This window comes from Macaca nemestrina, chromosome 2, assembly GCF_043159975.1.
Source record: "Macaca nemestrina isolate mMacNem1 chromosome 2, mMacNem.hap1, whole genome shotgun sequence".
In the NCBI taxonomy this organism is placed as follows: Eukaryota; Metazoa; Chordata; class Mammalia; order Primates; family Cercopithecidae; genus Macaca; species Macaca nemestrina.
Genome location: NC_092126.1, coordinates 17247627 through 17263139, shown reverse-complemented (window position 1 = coordinate 17263139; position 15513 = coordinate 17247627). Strand labels below are relative to the sequence as shown.

The 15513-nt window shown below is 38.9% G+C and overlaps 1 protein-coding gene across 1 annotated transcript in view; it reads right to left on the bottom strand.

Annotated features, from left to right (window-relative positions):
- The window catches only part of LOC105470962 (glutamate decarboxylase like 1), a 166540-nt gene that overhangs the window by 116145 nt on the left and 34882 nt on the right, over positions 1-15513 (bottom strand). The window contains exons 3-7 of the mRNA XM_011723329.3: positions 12621-12747; positions 10309-10399; positions 6435-6541; positions 5589-5704; positions 7-86 (exon numbers count right to left, since the gene is read on the bottom strand). Coding sequence (XP_011721631.2) covers positions 7-86; positions 5589-5704; positions 6435-6541; positions 10309-10399; positions 12621-12747 — 521 coding nt within the window. The remainder of the gene's footprint in view (positions 1-6; positions 87-5588; positions 5705-6434; positions 6542-10308; positions 10400-12620; positions 12748-15513) is intronic.

Genomic DNA, 15513 nt, shown 5'->3' with positions numbered 1-15513 from the left:
CATTACCTTCCATCTGTTTCCACAAAGCAAACATTCTCAGTGCCAATCCCAAGAAAAGAGGCTGCCTTCTTCATGGAGTAATGACACTGAATTAAAAGGGACAGTGGGGAACGGAGAGACATGAATACATGGCACAAGAAAAGCATTGCTTATTATCAGAGGCAGATGAAAGTCAGTATGGCTGAGCATAGTCTTTGGGACATCATTGCATAAAAAAGTAATTTAATTGAGCTCCTTAGCATAGTGGTTGAGAACATCCACTTTGGGGTCAGAGAAACCAAGATTTAATGTCAAGTATTCCAGTTACAGCTATGGAATCTTGAATAAATAATATACACTCTCCAAGCCTCAATTTCCTAATCTTTAAAGGGATCATGCCAATAATGCCTACTCCATCTGCTTGTGATAAGTGGGTTAATAATATATGTAAAGGGCTTAGCACAGAGCCTGGCACATGGAACAAACCAGGACACTGGAGGCTGTTGTTTTCCATCCCATTGAGAAAAGTAAAGTTTCTCCTGATGCTACCCCTAAGACTTAGTATTCATGGAAATTTAGAATCTAGTCCACTGCTGACTTTGAAACCCTCTAAGGAGAGGGCATGACTCTATCTCAAAGATTGCAATCACAGGCTAGAGAGGAATTTAATTATTTCTTAGAGCAAACAATGAGTTGTAGGTGCTGATCAGACACTTGACCAATCTGGTTTAATACTGAACACAAGACTGAAATTAAACACACAAGAATGTGGCTAAAATCATAAGAACGAGAGTACTAATAGACGAACCCACTCAGCTATGGCATGAGTGAGGCTAACAGGTGAATATGGAATTAAGTCTTGTCTATTTCATATTGATAAATAGTAGTGTGTGCTTTACATTATTGGGCCTTCTCTACTACATGAAGCCCATAAAATAATTAGCATGCAAACAATGAATATGTCACTTTTCATACATTAGTGAGGACAGGTGGTCAATTAATTCTTTTTCATCCCAGAAAAATGAGGGTGCTAAAGGACATCATTGTACCAAAGAAAATCTTAGTAATTTGTAGGTATGAATACATTAAAAGAGTAGTCATGCCTTCACACTTCACTTGATATATTCCCTCAAATGTGGTAATTTTTTTTCCTTCTTTTGTCGAGAGTTTTATTGGGAGCTCTTTTTTTAACTCTGTAAAAATAAACGCAGAAGTAACATCAGGAACAATGAAACAGTTCTAAATAATTAATTTCCAAATATCAAATAGGACCTGTCCAAAATGCCTATAGGATGCTTTTATTTCAGGTTGTTACAAGACCATATGCATACTGAAGAGTAATGATGTACATGAAAGTGTAATTAATTCTCTACTTGCTCCACCAGCCTATGCTGGTTGGTGGTAACCTGCCTGCCATAGCTAAGGTGACATAGCTCGGGTGAGTTATTTCTCACCAGAGAGTTGGGCTCTGGCAACCAAACAGCTATTGATTTCATAATGATAAATGCTAGTCTATCCCACTGATATCTACCTATAAGGAAAATCGCAATGCTCTCCCCCTGAGAAATAGCAAAATATCTCCAACCAATGAATCTGCTGAATAAAAAACTTGTAATCAGAATAAGAATAGTGGAGCTCTCTTTAAGTACCTCAGTGCAAAATACAACCCAATGTCAATCTGAGATAGACAGATCAAAAAAAATCTGCAAAACTGAAGTTTAAATATCTGAAAGCTTCAGAGAAGGAAGAGTCCTGGAAGGGGAACAAAAGAAGGTGATGCTTCAGACATGCTGAGTAGTTTCAAGGAAAGGAAAAACCTAGAAGGCTGGAATTCAAAAGTAACAACTGCATTTAGAAACAAACAGTGGCTGTTTCTATAACTGGCAAAAGATAAGTCGGTTGTTCTAAGACCCAACCTCCCCATAGGTTTCATAAATCTACAGAAGACGAAAAAACTCTCAGTGGGTGTTCCTTTCTATAAAGATAAAATGGCAAGTGCCTACATGAAAGACAGCATTGAGCAGGAGTTTTACTTTCTGGCTCCCACAAGGATTTTTTTTCTATGACCTTGAGCTGCTCAATGAACTGCTGCTTTCTCCTCAGTGTACACTGTGCCCTGGACACCTGGACTCCAATGCTGACTAATTTGATTCTCAAGTTAGCTGGTAGAGAGAACGGGGTATATAAATGTTACATTTTAGAGAATGAAGAAAAAGAGTTTCCAGGGGATGTCTCTAAGAACACACAGCTGGTTTAATTCCCAAAGAGGCCAGAACCAGAAGCCAGATAGACTGAACCCAGACTCATGCTCTGCGAGATGTCCTACGAAGCACCTGCTTGCCTGTGGAGAAGACCTGCAATCACATCCCATCGCAACTCAACCTCAGCTCTCACTCAGCGATCAGGAGGAAGTGAAGGAGGCACCTTAGGGTGCACAATTTAGAAGCATGACACTGAGACACACCCTAGATACCTACCTCACTTGCTTCTCCTAGCCCAAGCCCTGCTAGAGAGGAGCTAGGCCATTGATTACTGGCCTGGGAGGTAAGAGTTTCTTTTTCACCCTTGCTTTTTAGTGGCAAATCATGATCACTACTTTATGCTAATTCCAGAAGTCATCTGAAATATACAGGAACTTTACAAACTTGGGATTTCTATACACCCATGGAATTTATATCAAAGTACAAACCAAGTCATAGATTTATTACTTTTATTTCTCCAAAAGTTCCCTTCTCTTAGATTCCCATTTAGCACTAGATAGGCAACCTTGGATATACTGACAGTGCAGAGGTTTTTGTCATGATCTTGCAGGTCTCTATCAATAGTAGAATTAAAATAAAAGCCTAACGCATGCAAAAACACCTTCAGTGGTGGGTACATATATTCTGCACTTGATGGTGCAAGACAGAGATGGAGTAATTTGGGGTAGCACAAAAACTGGAAAAGATCACCTAATAGAACAGTACTGGGCCATGGACCAAACCCCTAAAAGGAAATAAGGGAGATATAGCAAAAAAACTAACGCAGAGTTTAAGACTGTTTAGTAAACACAACCTTCTTTAATTCTTTAATGAAATAGACTGATTTGTTGTAATAAGCAGTAAAGGCAGTCAATAAAATATGAATTAAAATAGTGCAAATGCTATAACTAGACTCTTCGAGAGAGCAGGGAAAGGAATGAGCTGCAAAGTAATGTTTCAACCAATGGAGTGAAAATATAAATTCCAGGCTACAATGTGCTCGAAGTGATGTAATTTTTCTGTGGAATTCACACCTAGTTCTTGGTTTTTCTGGCTCCAACTTCTGCTGGCATGTTAGCCAAGGCATATATTTTGCCTCTATTTGGAAAATTTTTGAAAACCACTTAGTTCTGGTTTCACAACTACATAAGGTTTCACTTTCTTTTCACTCCCAATTCACAAGCCCCACCTGTTACTGATCTTTCCCAGGCATCATCTTTATTCTAGGCTTCCATATAATATCTTTCCCCTTTCCATGGTAATTATTCCAGAAGAACTCCAGCAAGCTTTAAACCAAATAAAGAATGAAAAAGGCAAAAGTGAAAAACCTGAGCTGATAACCAGGGTGCCATTTAATCAGCTTTCCCATGCTTGGAAATAGCAGTTTGAATGCAGAAGAGACTCTGCATTTATGATTCACTGGGGTCCCTCACATTGAAATATCCAGGGCTGAAGCATGAAGAAGGAAACTCTATTCCATAATAATCCCAAATAATCAGGTACTTTTTTCCAGCTGTCCATATTACCAAACATTCTTCTCTTGGTACAGAAAGAACGTCTTATGAACAAGAGCCTCGAATGGCTGAGTTAAGAATCTCAGGCTAGATGATTCCTCCCAGTTGCCTCCCATCACTCAACTCCCACTTTGCACTTAGTGCTGAAAGAACCAGAGCAAAGGTCAGACAGGGCAAGAGGAAAACATGAGAGTGGTCATATTTTCTCCTACTGAGGAGAAATTAGTGCACAATTGGTCCTTTTGCAATAAGAAACTAACTTTTGTATTTAGAAGAAAATGATAGATACAGGAAAGCCCAGCTGGAAATAACAAACCCTCAGTTTTTTATTTTGCCCACTTCATGTTAGTGACAGGATACCTGGTATTACCTCAGAAGGTAAGAAGCTAAACTCATTCTGCCAAGAACCTGGGTGATGAAGCAGTGGTAGAACAGACAGAGGCATCCACTGGAGTCACACAAGAACAGGAAAGGGAAAAAGTCTCTTCCATATAAAGGATGCACTTAAGCTGTGCCATCTACTTCTGCCCACCTTGTTGTAGCTGGGTCATTCTCCTAGTAACAATTATATTTAATATTTAAAAAAATCTATTATGTCCCAGATGCTACTTTACATGCAATTACTCATTTAACATTTGCCAAAACTCACTAATCAACTACCACGTGGTTGCTGGATTGTTCTAGTGGTTCCAGTGGTACTCTGTTCCATGTATTCAAATCCTCTGCCTGGTGACTTTACGGCAAGTCTCCCCATGAGGTGGGGTCTTTCTTCCCACATCTTGGATCTGGGCTCACAGATGGGACTTTGCCAAGAAAATGAGGCAGAAGTAACAATGGCCGGTTCTGAGGCTAAGACTCAGGAGACCTGATGTGTTGCCATGCCCTTTTATACCTGCGCCATTGCCATGAGGACACACCTAGACTGACCTGGAGAATGAGAGACATATGGAGCAGAGAGGCATCGCTGGAATCATCCAGGCTGAGCCACTCATAGATGGGCCATCAGTCAGCCAACCCCTAGACGTGGAAGGGGGCCCAGCCAAGAGCAGCAAATTTGCCCAGCTACCTTGAGACTTACAAGAGATAATATACAGTTATGGAATGATAACTGTATATTTGGGGTGATTTCTTGGTTATAAGAGCTAAACGATAAACTTATTTTTACAAATTTAGGAAACTGAGGCTCAGAGAAATTAACTCATTCAAGGTTACTTAGATAGTAAGTGGCAGAGGCAGGGACTGAATCCAGGCAGCCTAACTCAAAGCCAATGCACTTATCCACCATCTGACCTCCTACTTGAGTAGAGAGTAAAATATAAGAGATTGAGAACACAATCTCTTTTGCCACCGCAAAATCTCTCTCTCTCTCTCTCTCTCTCTCTCTCTCTCTCTCTTTCTGTGTGTGTGTGTGTGTGTGTGTGTGTGTTTTCGTTGTTACTGTATATCTTCCTTTTCCCTGGAAAAGATACACATCCCTTATATTAGCCAATCAAAGCAATCATTTTACAAGGAAATGTGAGTAGAAGACATAGCTGAGATCCATAGTGTTCATCTAAATACTGACAAATAAGACACTCAAAAAAAAGAGATTCAGAGATAGCACTTTCAAATTAAATATTCTTTTCTTAAAATGTTTTTACAGACTATACACTTTAAATAAAGGTAATTACACACAATTGGACCAAGCGTTACAACATCAAACTCCTTAGAATTTACTTTGGAATGAAATACTATGTTATACTGCAGCATATCAGTCACATGGGTATAGGACAAAATCGCATCAGGAGTCCTCAAACAAGCCCTCTTAAAATGCATTCTCAGAAAATCTATATTCAACACAAAAAATAATTTTTACCTCTGCAGATGTGAAAAGGATTAATCTTGGCGAACCAGACAGCCCCTTTTCCTTAATATCAGGACAATATTTGTATCTAGCTAAATTCATTGCATACATATTGGACACTGAGCCACCTGCAAAAACAAAATTAAAATGGCATATTTGTAGCATGAAGTTGTAGCTCACAAAATGCTGAATACAGTGGAAAGCATGGATGGCCATGGCTGCCCTAGTCTAATGAAAAATCACTGTGAAAAGCACATGAGCAGCGACCTCCCTGCTCCCACTACTCTGAAGATTTTATTGCATACCCTAATCTCTAATTCCAGAACTTTTATTCTTAGAAAAAAATATAAATTTTGGTGTATTTTCATGACAGGGTTTTTTTCAAACCAAAAGTCTCAATCTGTCAGCTCTGGACTTAGAGTCAGTACCTAGGTCTCCATAGTTAATATTCTTTCTGTCACCTAATCAATAAAATTGAAATAACATTTGTTGGTCTCTGGCTCCAAAAAAGGACTACAGGATAAACAAATGTAATTCAGAAATCTTCTCAAGTAAAATTTGATTTTAAAATTTAGAGGACTTACAGCCTTTCCAAACTTCCAGCAACTGATCAATTCATTTGTTAGATATGAATCCTAAATTGTAGGCATCTCATACATGAAGTATGTATGTCACTTATTTAGCATTAATACAAAATGTGATCACTCTGGAGAAAGGCATAAGCTAGATTCTTAGCAAGTAGAATTATTAATATCCAACTTTTTGTCATGTATAAATCTGCAAGGAGTTGTTCCTCATATAGGGAAATTTTTATGTGTTTGTATTGGAAGATTGATATCAATAACTAATTGTACTCACCTGGGTTAAATATTCCATCCCCTTCTTTCCAGCCAATAAATTCAATCATTTTCTTCAGAACCGCTTCTTCCACTAACAGAAACACTGGGGACACCTCATACGTATAACTAGATGGATATAAAAAACACTTCACTTCTATGACTAGAGTCAAAACATTCCTTTGGTGTCCCAAGAAATGCACACAGAGTTCTATTAAACCAAGTGGCTGCTGAAGTGTAGGCAGTCTTTGGAAATTTATCCATTGAAAATAGAGAATTACTCCATTAGTGACAGCACTAGTCATGGTTAGATAAGTGCCAATAGCTTGTGGCCTTAGGGATCTGCAAGCTGCTGCAGCAGTCTTACTTTCTAGAAAAACCTCAATTCCATGAGGAGAGATAAAGGCAATGCATTTGCATCTTATGTATTAGCCATGGGCAGTGGCCATTTCACTCTTTGGATGCTTGGAATACTGCCTTGGATGCTGTTGATGGTCAAAGAAAATTCATTGTCATGGTAACCAGGTTTTATCAGATTACTATCATAACCAGGTTTTATCAGATTACTATCGTGAGTACGCTAACAGTCCCCTCTAGATATTCTAAGTGGAGACTACTCCACCTGAACCAGGGTTTCCTCTACACTCTCTGTATAAATGAGGAGTGTTCTGTGAGACATCTCTTACGTGATAATTTTACTGCAAAGCACTACCCAAATCCTTTGTCAGTGTAGGATTTGTTGCTCGGGCTGGAATGCTGTTGTCTCAGAGCATTGCTGTTTTAGCCCCTTTAGAGATTGCCTCAGCTGCAGGGAGCTACCTCCTCCAGGGTCACACCCCTTCTTGTGATGGTCTACACCAGATGACTGGTGGAGATGTAAAGGCCTGGCTGTCTGGTCCCAACTGCAGACCAGTCTTGAAGGGCCACTGTAGTTCCAGAGATCTCCGAGCATCAGCCAAGATTGCCATGGAGGCTGCATGGCAACTTGCCTCCTATCCCTGCCCTTTCTTGCATCCTCCTCCTCCTCCCCAGGTCACTCATGTTGATCCCAAGGGTAATCCTTAATAAACATCCCGCTCACTAAACACCATCTAGAGCAGCATTCCTGGGAACCCACATTGCAACAGTCACCATGCCTTGTTTGGTAGTGTTTGAGTATTTTCTCTATCTCCAGACAACTTGAGGGTGACTATATATCTATGATCTCCTTCTCAATTAAGGGATTACATTAAATTGTATCTGAATAAATGTGTACTCTAAATGTGTAAGCAGACACATTTAGATTTATAGTCACAGAATTTAATGCAATTATTTTAACATCTGGAAAGGAAAACTTTGGGATTGAGGCATAAAAGTTGGTCATCTATGTATCACCTACTATTTATCACCTACATATGTGTCAAGAACTCTACAGACATTATGCCATCTTACAAATATAGATTCGGCCGGGTGAGGTGGCTCACACCTGTAATCCCAGCACTTTGGGAGTCTGAGATGGGTGGATCATGAGGTCAGGAGTTCAAGACCAGCCTGGTCAAGATGGTGAAACCCCATCTCTACTAAAACTACAAAAATTAGCGCCACATGGTGGCAGGGGCCTGTAATCCCAGGTACTCAGGAGACTGAGGCAGATAATCATTTGAACCTGGGAGGCAGAGGTTGCAGTAAGCCGAGATTGTGCCACTGCACTCCAGTCTGGGCAACAGAGCAAGACGCTGTCTCAAAAAAAAAAAAAAAAAAAAGATTCTGTTTTTCAACCATGTTATGAAACCAGTGTACATACACCAAAAGTGTGAAAAGAAAGCATATATATTTATGTGAACCTACAAATATATATAAAATAGTTATTCACTTTTTCATAATAAAAGTATTAAGCCTGTCTTTGAAAACTGGCTCAATTATAAACCTAGGAATCAGCCTGGAGGTGGAGGGGAAGACAAGATAGAACACACTCGTGGGCTGGCATATTTTGAGTGGATGGTTTAGCTTAGCAGCAATTTAACACTTCTTTAATCTGAAATATTTAGAGATTTTTGAACTTAGATGAAGAGTTAGAAAACCTGGCATATACAAGAAAAGATTGAGAAAGGTATGTAATTTTACTCTCTCTTCTGACTTACCCTCACTGTGTAACTAATTGTAACCTGGTATCTGCTCTCATCTCTCCAACAAAACATCCCTAAAGTTGCCAGTGACGTCCATGTAGCTGATCCAGTGGACGCTGTTTAGGCTCTTAGTTGAATATTCAACAACATGTGACACTAGGCACACTCTCCTCATGGCTGCTACAGCTAGCCTTTTAGTTTTTTCTTTCTATTCTCGCCATTGTAAGCTGACCCTGTTCTTCCTAACCATTAAAGGTTAGATGTCCTCAACGCCCAGTCTTGAGCCCTCTTCTCTCCCCACTCTATACTCTGTCCCCTGGGCAGCGGTTCTTTATCTTGGCTTCCCATTGAAATCATTTGTTGAACTTTGTAAATATATCAATGCATGGGGCACAGCCACAGAAATTCAGATTTAATTGGCCTGGGTTGGTACCCAGGTATCAATACATTTTTATAAAATTCTCAAGTGGTTCTCATGAATAGTCAGGGTGTTGAATCACTGACATAGGAAATCTCATCCAAGTCCACCATTTCAATTACCATCGTTTCACTGATAATTCTTAAATTTATACCTTTCATATAGACATCAGAATTCCAGGCCCATATATTTCTCAGCTTAGTTCCTATGTATTCTTGGGTATTTTAAAGTCACTGCAAACTCAAATGCCCACAACTGAAAATGGATTGCTTGCCCTTGCCTCCTTCACCATGTACTTGAAAACCAGTTCCCTCTCCCAGTGCTTCTTATTTCTATGAATGATATGACCATGTACCCAGCTATGAAAGCCAGAAACCCAGCCATTGTCCCAGAAACCTTCTCCATCCTACCATTATTTCCAAGATGTGTATCCCGTCCTTTCTGTTTTATTTTCTGAACTCATTCTTTCCCGCTCTATTCCTACCTCTTCAAGTCCAAGCTACTTTCCTCTCTCACTTGACTAAGTAATGCCCTCCTAACGGGTCCTCTCCAACCTATTTATACTTTTAGAGATATTTTCAATAAGCAAATGGCACCTAGTGATTTAGAAACCCTCAATGGCTTTTTGTTAAATTTAGAATGACTCATAAACATGGTCACCTGCGCCCTGTATATCTGGCTCCTGTCTTTCTCTCTCTTTCTCTAGTCTTATTCTCCACTACAGTCCTTGTAACTCTCTCAGCTATACCCACACTGACCTTCCAGTTCATAGAGAATGGCATGCTGTGTCCTACCACAGAGCCTTTATACACGTCATTCTGTCTATTTAGAACTCATCCCTCACCGTATTACTTAATAACACTTATTCTTCAGTGCCTACTGTCACCTCTGCAGAGCACACTTTCCTGAGCTTCCAACTAGGAAGAATTGCCCCATTCGTATTAATACTTAGAACACTTTGTACTTTTCCTTCAGATGAGAGTTTGGATTTTACATGAATTTTTGTGGACCACTTTGATTAGCATTTTTATACCAGATATTATGCTCTATGAGGGCAGAGTCAAGGTTTATTTGTTCAATTTGTCTCTCCATCACTTAGCATAGAAAATGGCTTTTCATGCAGGAACAAATAAAAAATTGCCCACTCCATTTTCTCATCTGTTAAGTGGAGATAATAATTGCCTTTTCCATCTCACAGTACCACTATTTAAATCAAACAGCTATTTGAATCTGGTAAGTATCACAAAACTATTCCATTATTTGCGATGGCACTATGCAAAAGAAACCATTAAATAGAAAATTTTGAAATAAAATGTCATCTAAAAAGTCTCTAATCCACATTTGGTGTGAAATTTCTATAGCATGGCACTTACACACTTGGATTCAATGCTTCAGTCATAAATCGGGCCACCAAGGAGTAGTAATCAAGTCCAGCATACAATTGGTTGAAAAATCTTGGGTGGTCTGCAAATTTAAAACAGAGTATTCATCTATGCAGCAATAAAAAAAAAACTGATACAGCATTAACATAACTGAATCTTTCAGAAAATGAAAGACACACAAGAATTATATATAACATAATTCCATTGATACGGCGTTCAAAATCAACAAAGCTAAGGAGTTGATGGTTAGAATTCTAGGTACTTTGTGGAAAGAATTATGGATTGGGAAGGGACTTCAGAGAGCCTCTGGAGTGCTAGAATTGGTCTATATCTAGATCCAGGTGATGGCTCCATATGCACAGCTATGTACAAATTCATCATGCCAAGCAATTATGATTTGTGCATTTTACTGAATATAATTATACCCCATTCTCAAAAAAATCCAAAACAGGATCATGTACAAGGAAGAACATGTTGAAGACTCATCTCGGAGCCCTTTCTGCTGATCAATGTTTCTAAGTAAAATATGAGTTGTCTTTTAAGAGCTTTGATTTACTTGCTCCTCTTTTTTACAACCCAGACCCAAACCAGAACCCTTTAAATAATTATTTGAACACTGTTTGTCCAAGGATCACAGGGTACTGCCTTTTTTTCTGAAAATATCAATATTAACTTCTCACTTCATATACATTTCACTTACAACAGAGTTCACCCCAGGCTATGGCACTGAGCAGCCTTTTCATTTTTCAGATTGTACCCATGCGACTGGCGGTATGTAGATGGAGTAAGATGTGACTCACTATGCGGCTTATGTACACTTCTGATTCAATTTGCTTCAAATGCAATTGCCTTTAAGAGACAAACAACATCTTGTTCCAGTTTTAATTTTTTCCCCTCCTATAAGAGGTGTCATAAAGGTTCTTGGCTTTATACCATGTGAATAATCACACCATACACCTGGCTAACTGGCTTGACATTCTCAATCACAGGAAGCTCAGCATGACAGAATAAATAGGCAGGAGGTCTATTTCTACATTTGAGTATTTGGGAATCATTTAATTTGGTGACCTCTCGTTACAACTTACAGCATCTGGCTTTAATTTATTTTAGTTTTTTTTTTTTTCTCTTTAAACTAGGGGTTCAATAAAAAACAAGTCTCAAAAGAAAATGTCTTTTCAGCTTAAACGTGGAAAACTTCCTCTGATCTGGCAAAAAAAAGAAAACAAACAGGCACTGCTACAAGTAATTTTAATACTTTTTTTTAGTTCTGTGTTAATTTATGATTGATTTCCATGGTAACATGGAAAATATCCAGTAAACTGAAAAATCTACTGCATTAAATGTCATTCTACACTTTTGACATGCACTATAATAATAAGATAAATATCTCTGCTTTTGAAATGCTAACTGGGTTTTTGATACATACACTAGACTTTCCCAAGGGAATATACTCCAATTGTTTTTAGCCAGAATTTTATTATGTTCTTTCCACTAAATTTAGTCCAGTGTCAGAATTTACAAAGTAATGCCTGTATGGTCTTAAGTACTGGATTACCTTTACATTACACTGAGAAATATTTTGGAAGATTATTCTCCCATTTTTGAAACTTGTTCACTGGATGAACAGGATATTAACAGGTAAGTTGGAATGCGCCTCAGTGTAAGACTGACGTCCAATCACTGCATGTAGAAAGTTCACAGTTATGACATCACTGTGAAATAATCTCATCAAAAACTTGGAATGTATTCGTTTGTCTTATATCCATCTAAGGGCTTTTATTTTTTATTTTTATTTTTTGATACTGCCAGATTTGATCAAATAGTTTGGCAGTTACCAGCTGCTAAGAGTTAATCAGTGTCTTCCAAATCTATTTCTATTTATATTAAAGATACCTTTTGAACACGTTTTTTTGCATACTCTGGGCCATCAAGACTTAAAATCCCTTAACGAATATATATAATTAAAATACTATTTGCCACTTTGGTCCAACATAAGAAATAAGTAAGTGATAATATGTGATCTCGATTACAAATAGTATGTGGGGGTTGGCAAGGAGAAGAGGATATTTACATACAAACACTAACATCAACAGTTTTCCTATCAACTTATCTTTGGCCTTCGCAGTGGATCTGGATTAGGGATTAAAGGGACCATTGCAAAAACGTCAGAAACACTAATTTTTTAATCCAGATTTCTCATTCTATAAATATCGCTATACTCAGCTTTGAGAGGTAAATAAATGCTTTACAAACATAAGAACTTGTCAGAGGTACAGATCAAGGAAGTAAATTAAAGTTCTTACTAGTTTTGACGCTGTAGCGTATGACATCCCGACAGAGTTCCAATAGTCTATGGGGTGGCTCGCCTGAGTCTCTCATCTCCAAATCAAGAAGCTGTTTCAGTTGCTCAGGAGGCCTCCATTCACACACCTGGAGATTCAACCACAACCCAAATTGAGTATCCACCATAGCCAGGTATTGAGAGGATGTTAGAAACATGGACTCTACCATTACAACGTCTGGGCACTGGGAGATTTAAACATGCAACTATAGTTCAGACGAAAAGAACTATGACAGTAATGTAGATGTTGATGGTACTAATGGAGGGGTGCCATCTTAGATTTGCAAGGTTAAGGCTGATTTCTTAGAGACACTGATAATCTAACTTGTTACATAGAATAAGAGTAGAGTAAACCAAATAAAGTTTAGGGAGGTTCTAGATGGAAGTGACAGAAGTAACAGAGACCAAAAGTAAAATTAAAAAACATAAAAAATTCGGATCCTATGGCACATCTGAAAAATCAAGTACATTTGGTTTGGTTAGAACATGGATTTTCGAGAAACGGAGAGGAAATAAATAAAACAGGAACGCTGAAGTAGTTTTCTCTCTGCATGTACCCTTCCCTATGCAGTCTGCTATCAACCTTGCAGCCAGAATGATCCTCCTAAACTTAAGCCATGGCCATTCCTCTACTCAAATACATCTGATGGCTCCCTATTTCTTTCAGAGTAAAACCTGAGGTCCTTACAAAGACATAAAATGATCCTTTATGATCTGCTTCTCCTGGTTTCATTTTTTCTCTAGTCTCATCTGGGAGTACTTTCCTTCTGGCCGACTCTGCTCCTGCCACCCTGGCCTCCTTGCTGCTCTTAACTACATGAGGGATGTTCCCATACTGGGGTCTCTGCACTGTCTGTGCCCTCTGCCTAGAACGTTTTTCAAAATATCCTCATAACCGAATCTCTCACTTATTTCAAAGCTTAAATCAGAAGTCACTTTCTCAACAGCAATCCTGCCTCCCTTACCCAAAATTAAAATCTAACCATTACCTCTATCAATCCCCTTTAACCTTTCCTACTCTTCCTTTTTACAAAGCACTTATCACCCTCTAATATACTGTTATTTACTGTATCCTACATAATCTCCATACAAGTAGATCTTTTTGCTCACTGATCCCAAGTGACTACCACAGAGTCTGCACATAATAGTGCTCCATAAAGATGTGTTGAATAAATGAATGAATAAACAGAGATAAACAAGGCTCGGATCATAATGGACTTTATGTGACACATTTACAGAGTTTGGACTTGGCTCTAAGGAAGCCATTTAAATGTGTAGGACAGGGGAATGGAAGAATCATATTTGTGTTTGGGGCAATAGCTTTAGTTGTTATGTGGAGATTCCAAATAAAATTTGAAATAAGAGTTTGCTGTAATAAACCAGGCGAGAGAAGGTGATGATCTGGATGAGGGTCAATGCTGTATTAAGTATGTAGTTTTTAGAGATATTTAAAATGCAGAATCACTAGAACTTGAAAATCAGTTAGATTTTGAGGGTGAGATGCATGAGCCAAGGATCATTCCGAGGTTTCCAGCTTAGACACAAGATTGGATGGCAGCAATGGGGAGAGCAGGAGAAGGATCTGTTTGGGGTGGTGTGGGGATGATGAGGTGTAAGCATGTTTAGGACAAGGCACTTTCAGAATATCCAAAAGTTATATAGCAGTTGATCTGAGGCTCTTGCAAAAGATCGAGGACAGAGTTCCAGGGGATATACTATGATAATATAACAGTGGATGATGTGGCGCAGAGAGAACCTACAGCAGAGAAGAGAGGAGCAGAATCTTTCTGGGCATCACCAACACTTGCGAATGGACACAGGAAGAGGAGCTTGCCTGTACTATGGAGGATATGCCAGAGGGGTAGGGAGAATCCTGAGAGTTTAGTGCTACCATAACCAAGAAGAAAGAATGTTTAGGAAGGAGATGTTCACCACTGTCAAACACTGCTAAGAAGCCGAATTAGATAAAGACTGAAGTGCTCATGGAATTTATCAACAAGGAGGTGTTCTTGGCAAGAGCAGCTTGACTTAGAGAGGTGGGGGCGGAGGCCAGATTGCTTTGAAGTGAGGATGTAGGAGGTGAAGAAATAGAAGGGAGGGAGGGAGTATAGATAATCTCTAAAAATTTTGACTGTGGAGGGGAGGAGAGAGATAGGGAAGTAGCCAGGGAGTGAAAAGACTGGGAGGTTGGGGGAAGCAGAAGGAAATACCAAGTTGTGCAAGTAGTATGACATTGAACTCTGATGCTATAACCATGACAGGCCAGAGGTAAATTGGAAATGCCTGAGACAATCAAAAGTAATGACTACTGGTACATTCAACAACATGGATGAATCTCAAATGCATTTTGTTGAGGGTGAACAGCAAGACTCAAAGGCTGCTACAATACAATTCCATCAATATGACATTCTAGAAAAGGCAAGTATCAGGGAAAGAAAATCAGTGGTTTCAGGGGCTAGAGGAAAGGAGAGAATTGATTAAAGAGGGGCACAGAATAGTTGTATAACTATTCTAATAAAGATATAGAACAGTTCCATCATGTCGCAGTAATAGTTATGACTTCTGAAACTCATAGAACCACACCCCAAAGGGGTAAATTTTACTGAATGTAAATTACAATTCAGTTTTAAAAACTGACTGAAGAATTTTCTACTAATGAAACTAGCAGTGATCATTGCATCAAGCTTAAGTATGTGTCTGCAGGCTACTTTTTAATGGTGCTCTGTTGGATCTCAAACAAGGTAGGTTAAGTTAGTGGTATCAAAACTTCACCTCCTTCCCTGAACTCTAACATAGCTTTCAATTCAACTTCCCGTGGTAGCCTGCACATATATTACATTGTGGTTGACTTGTGG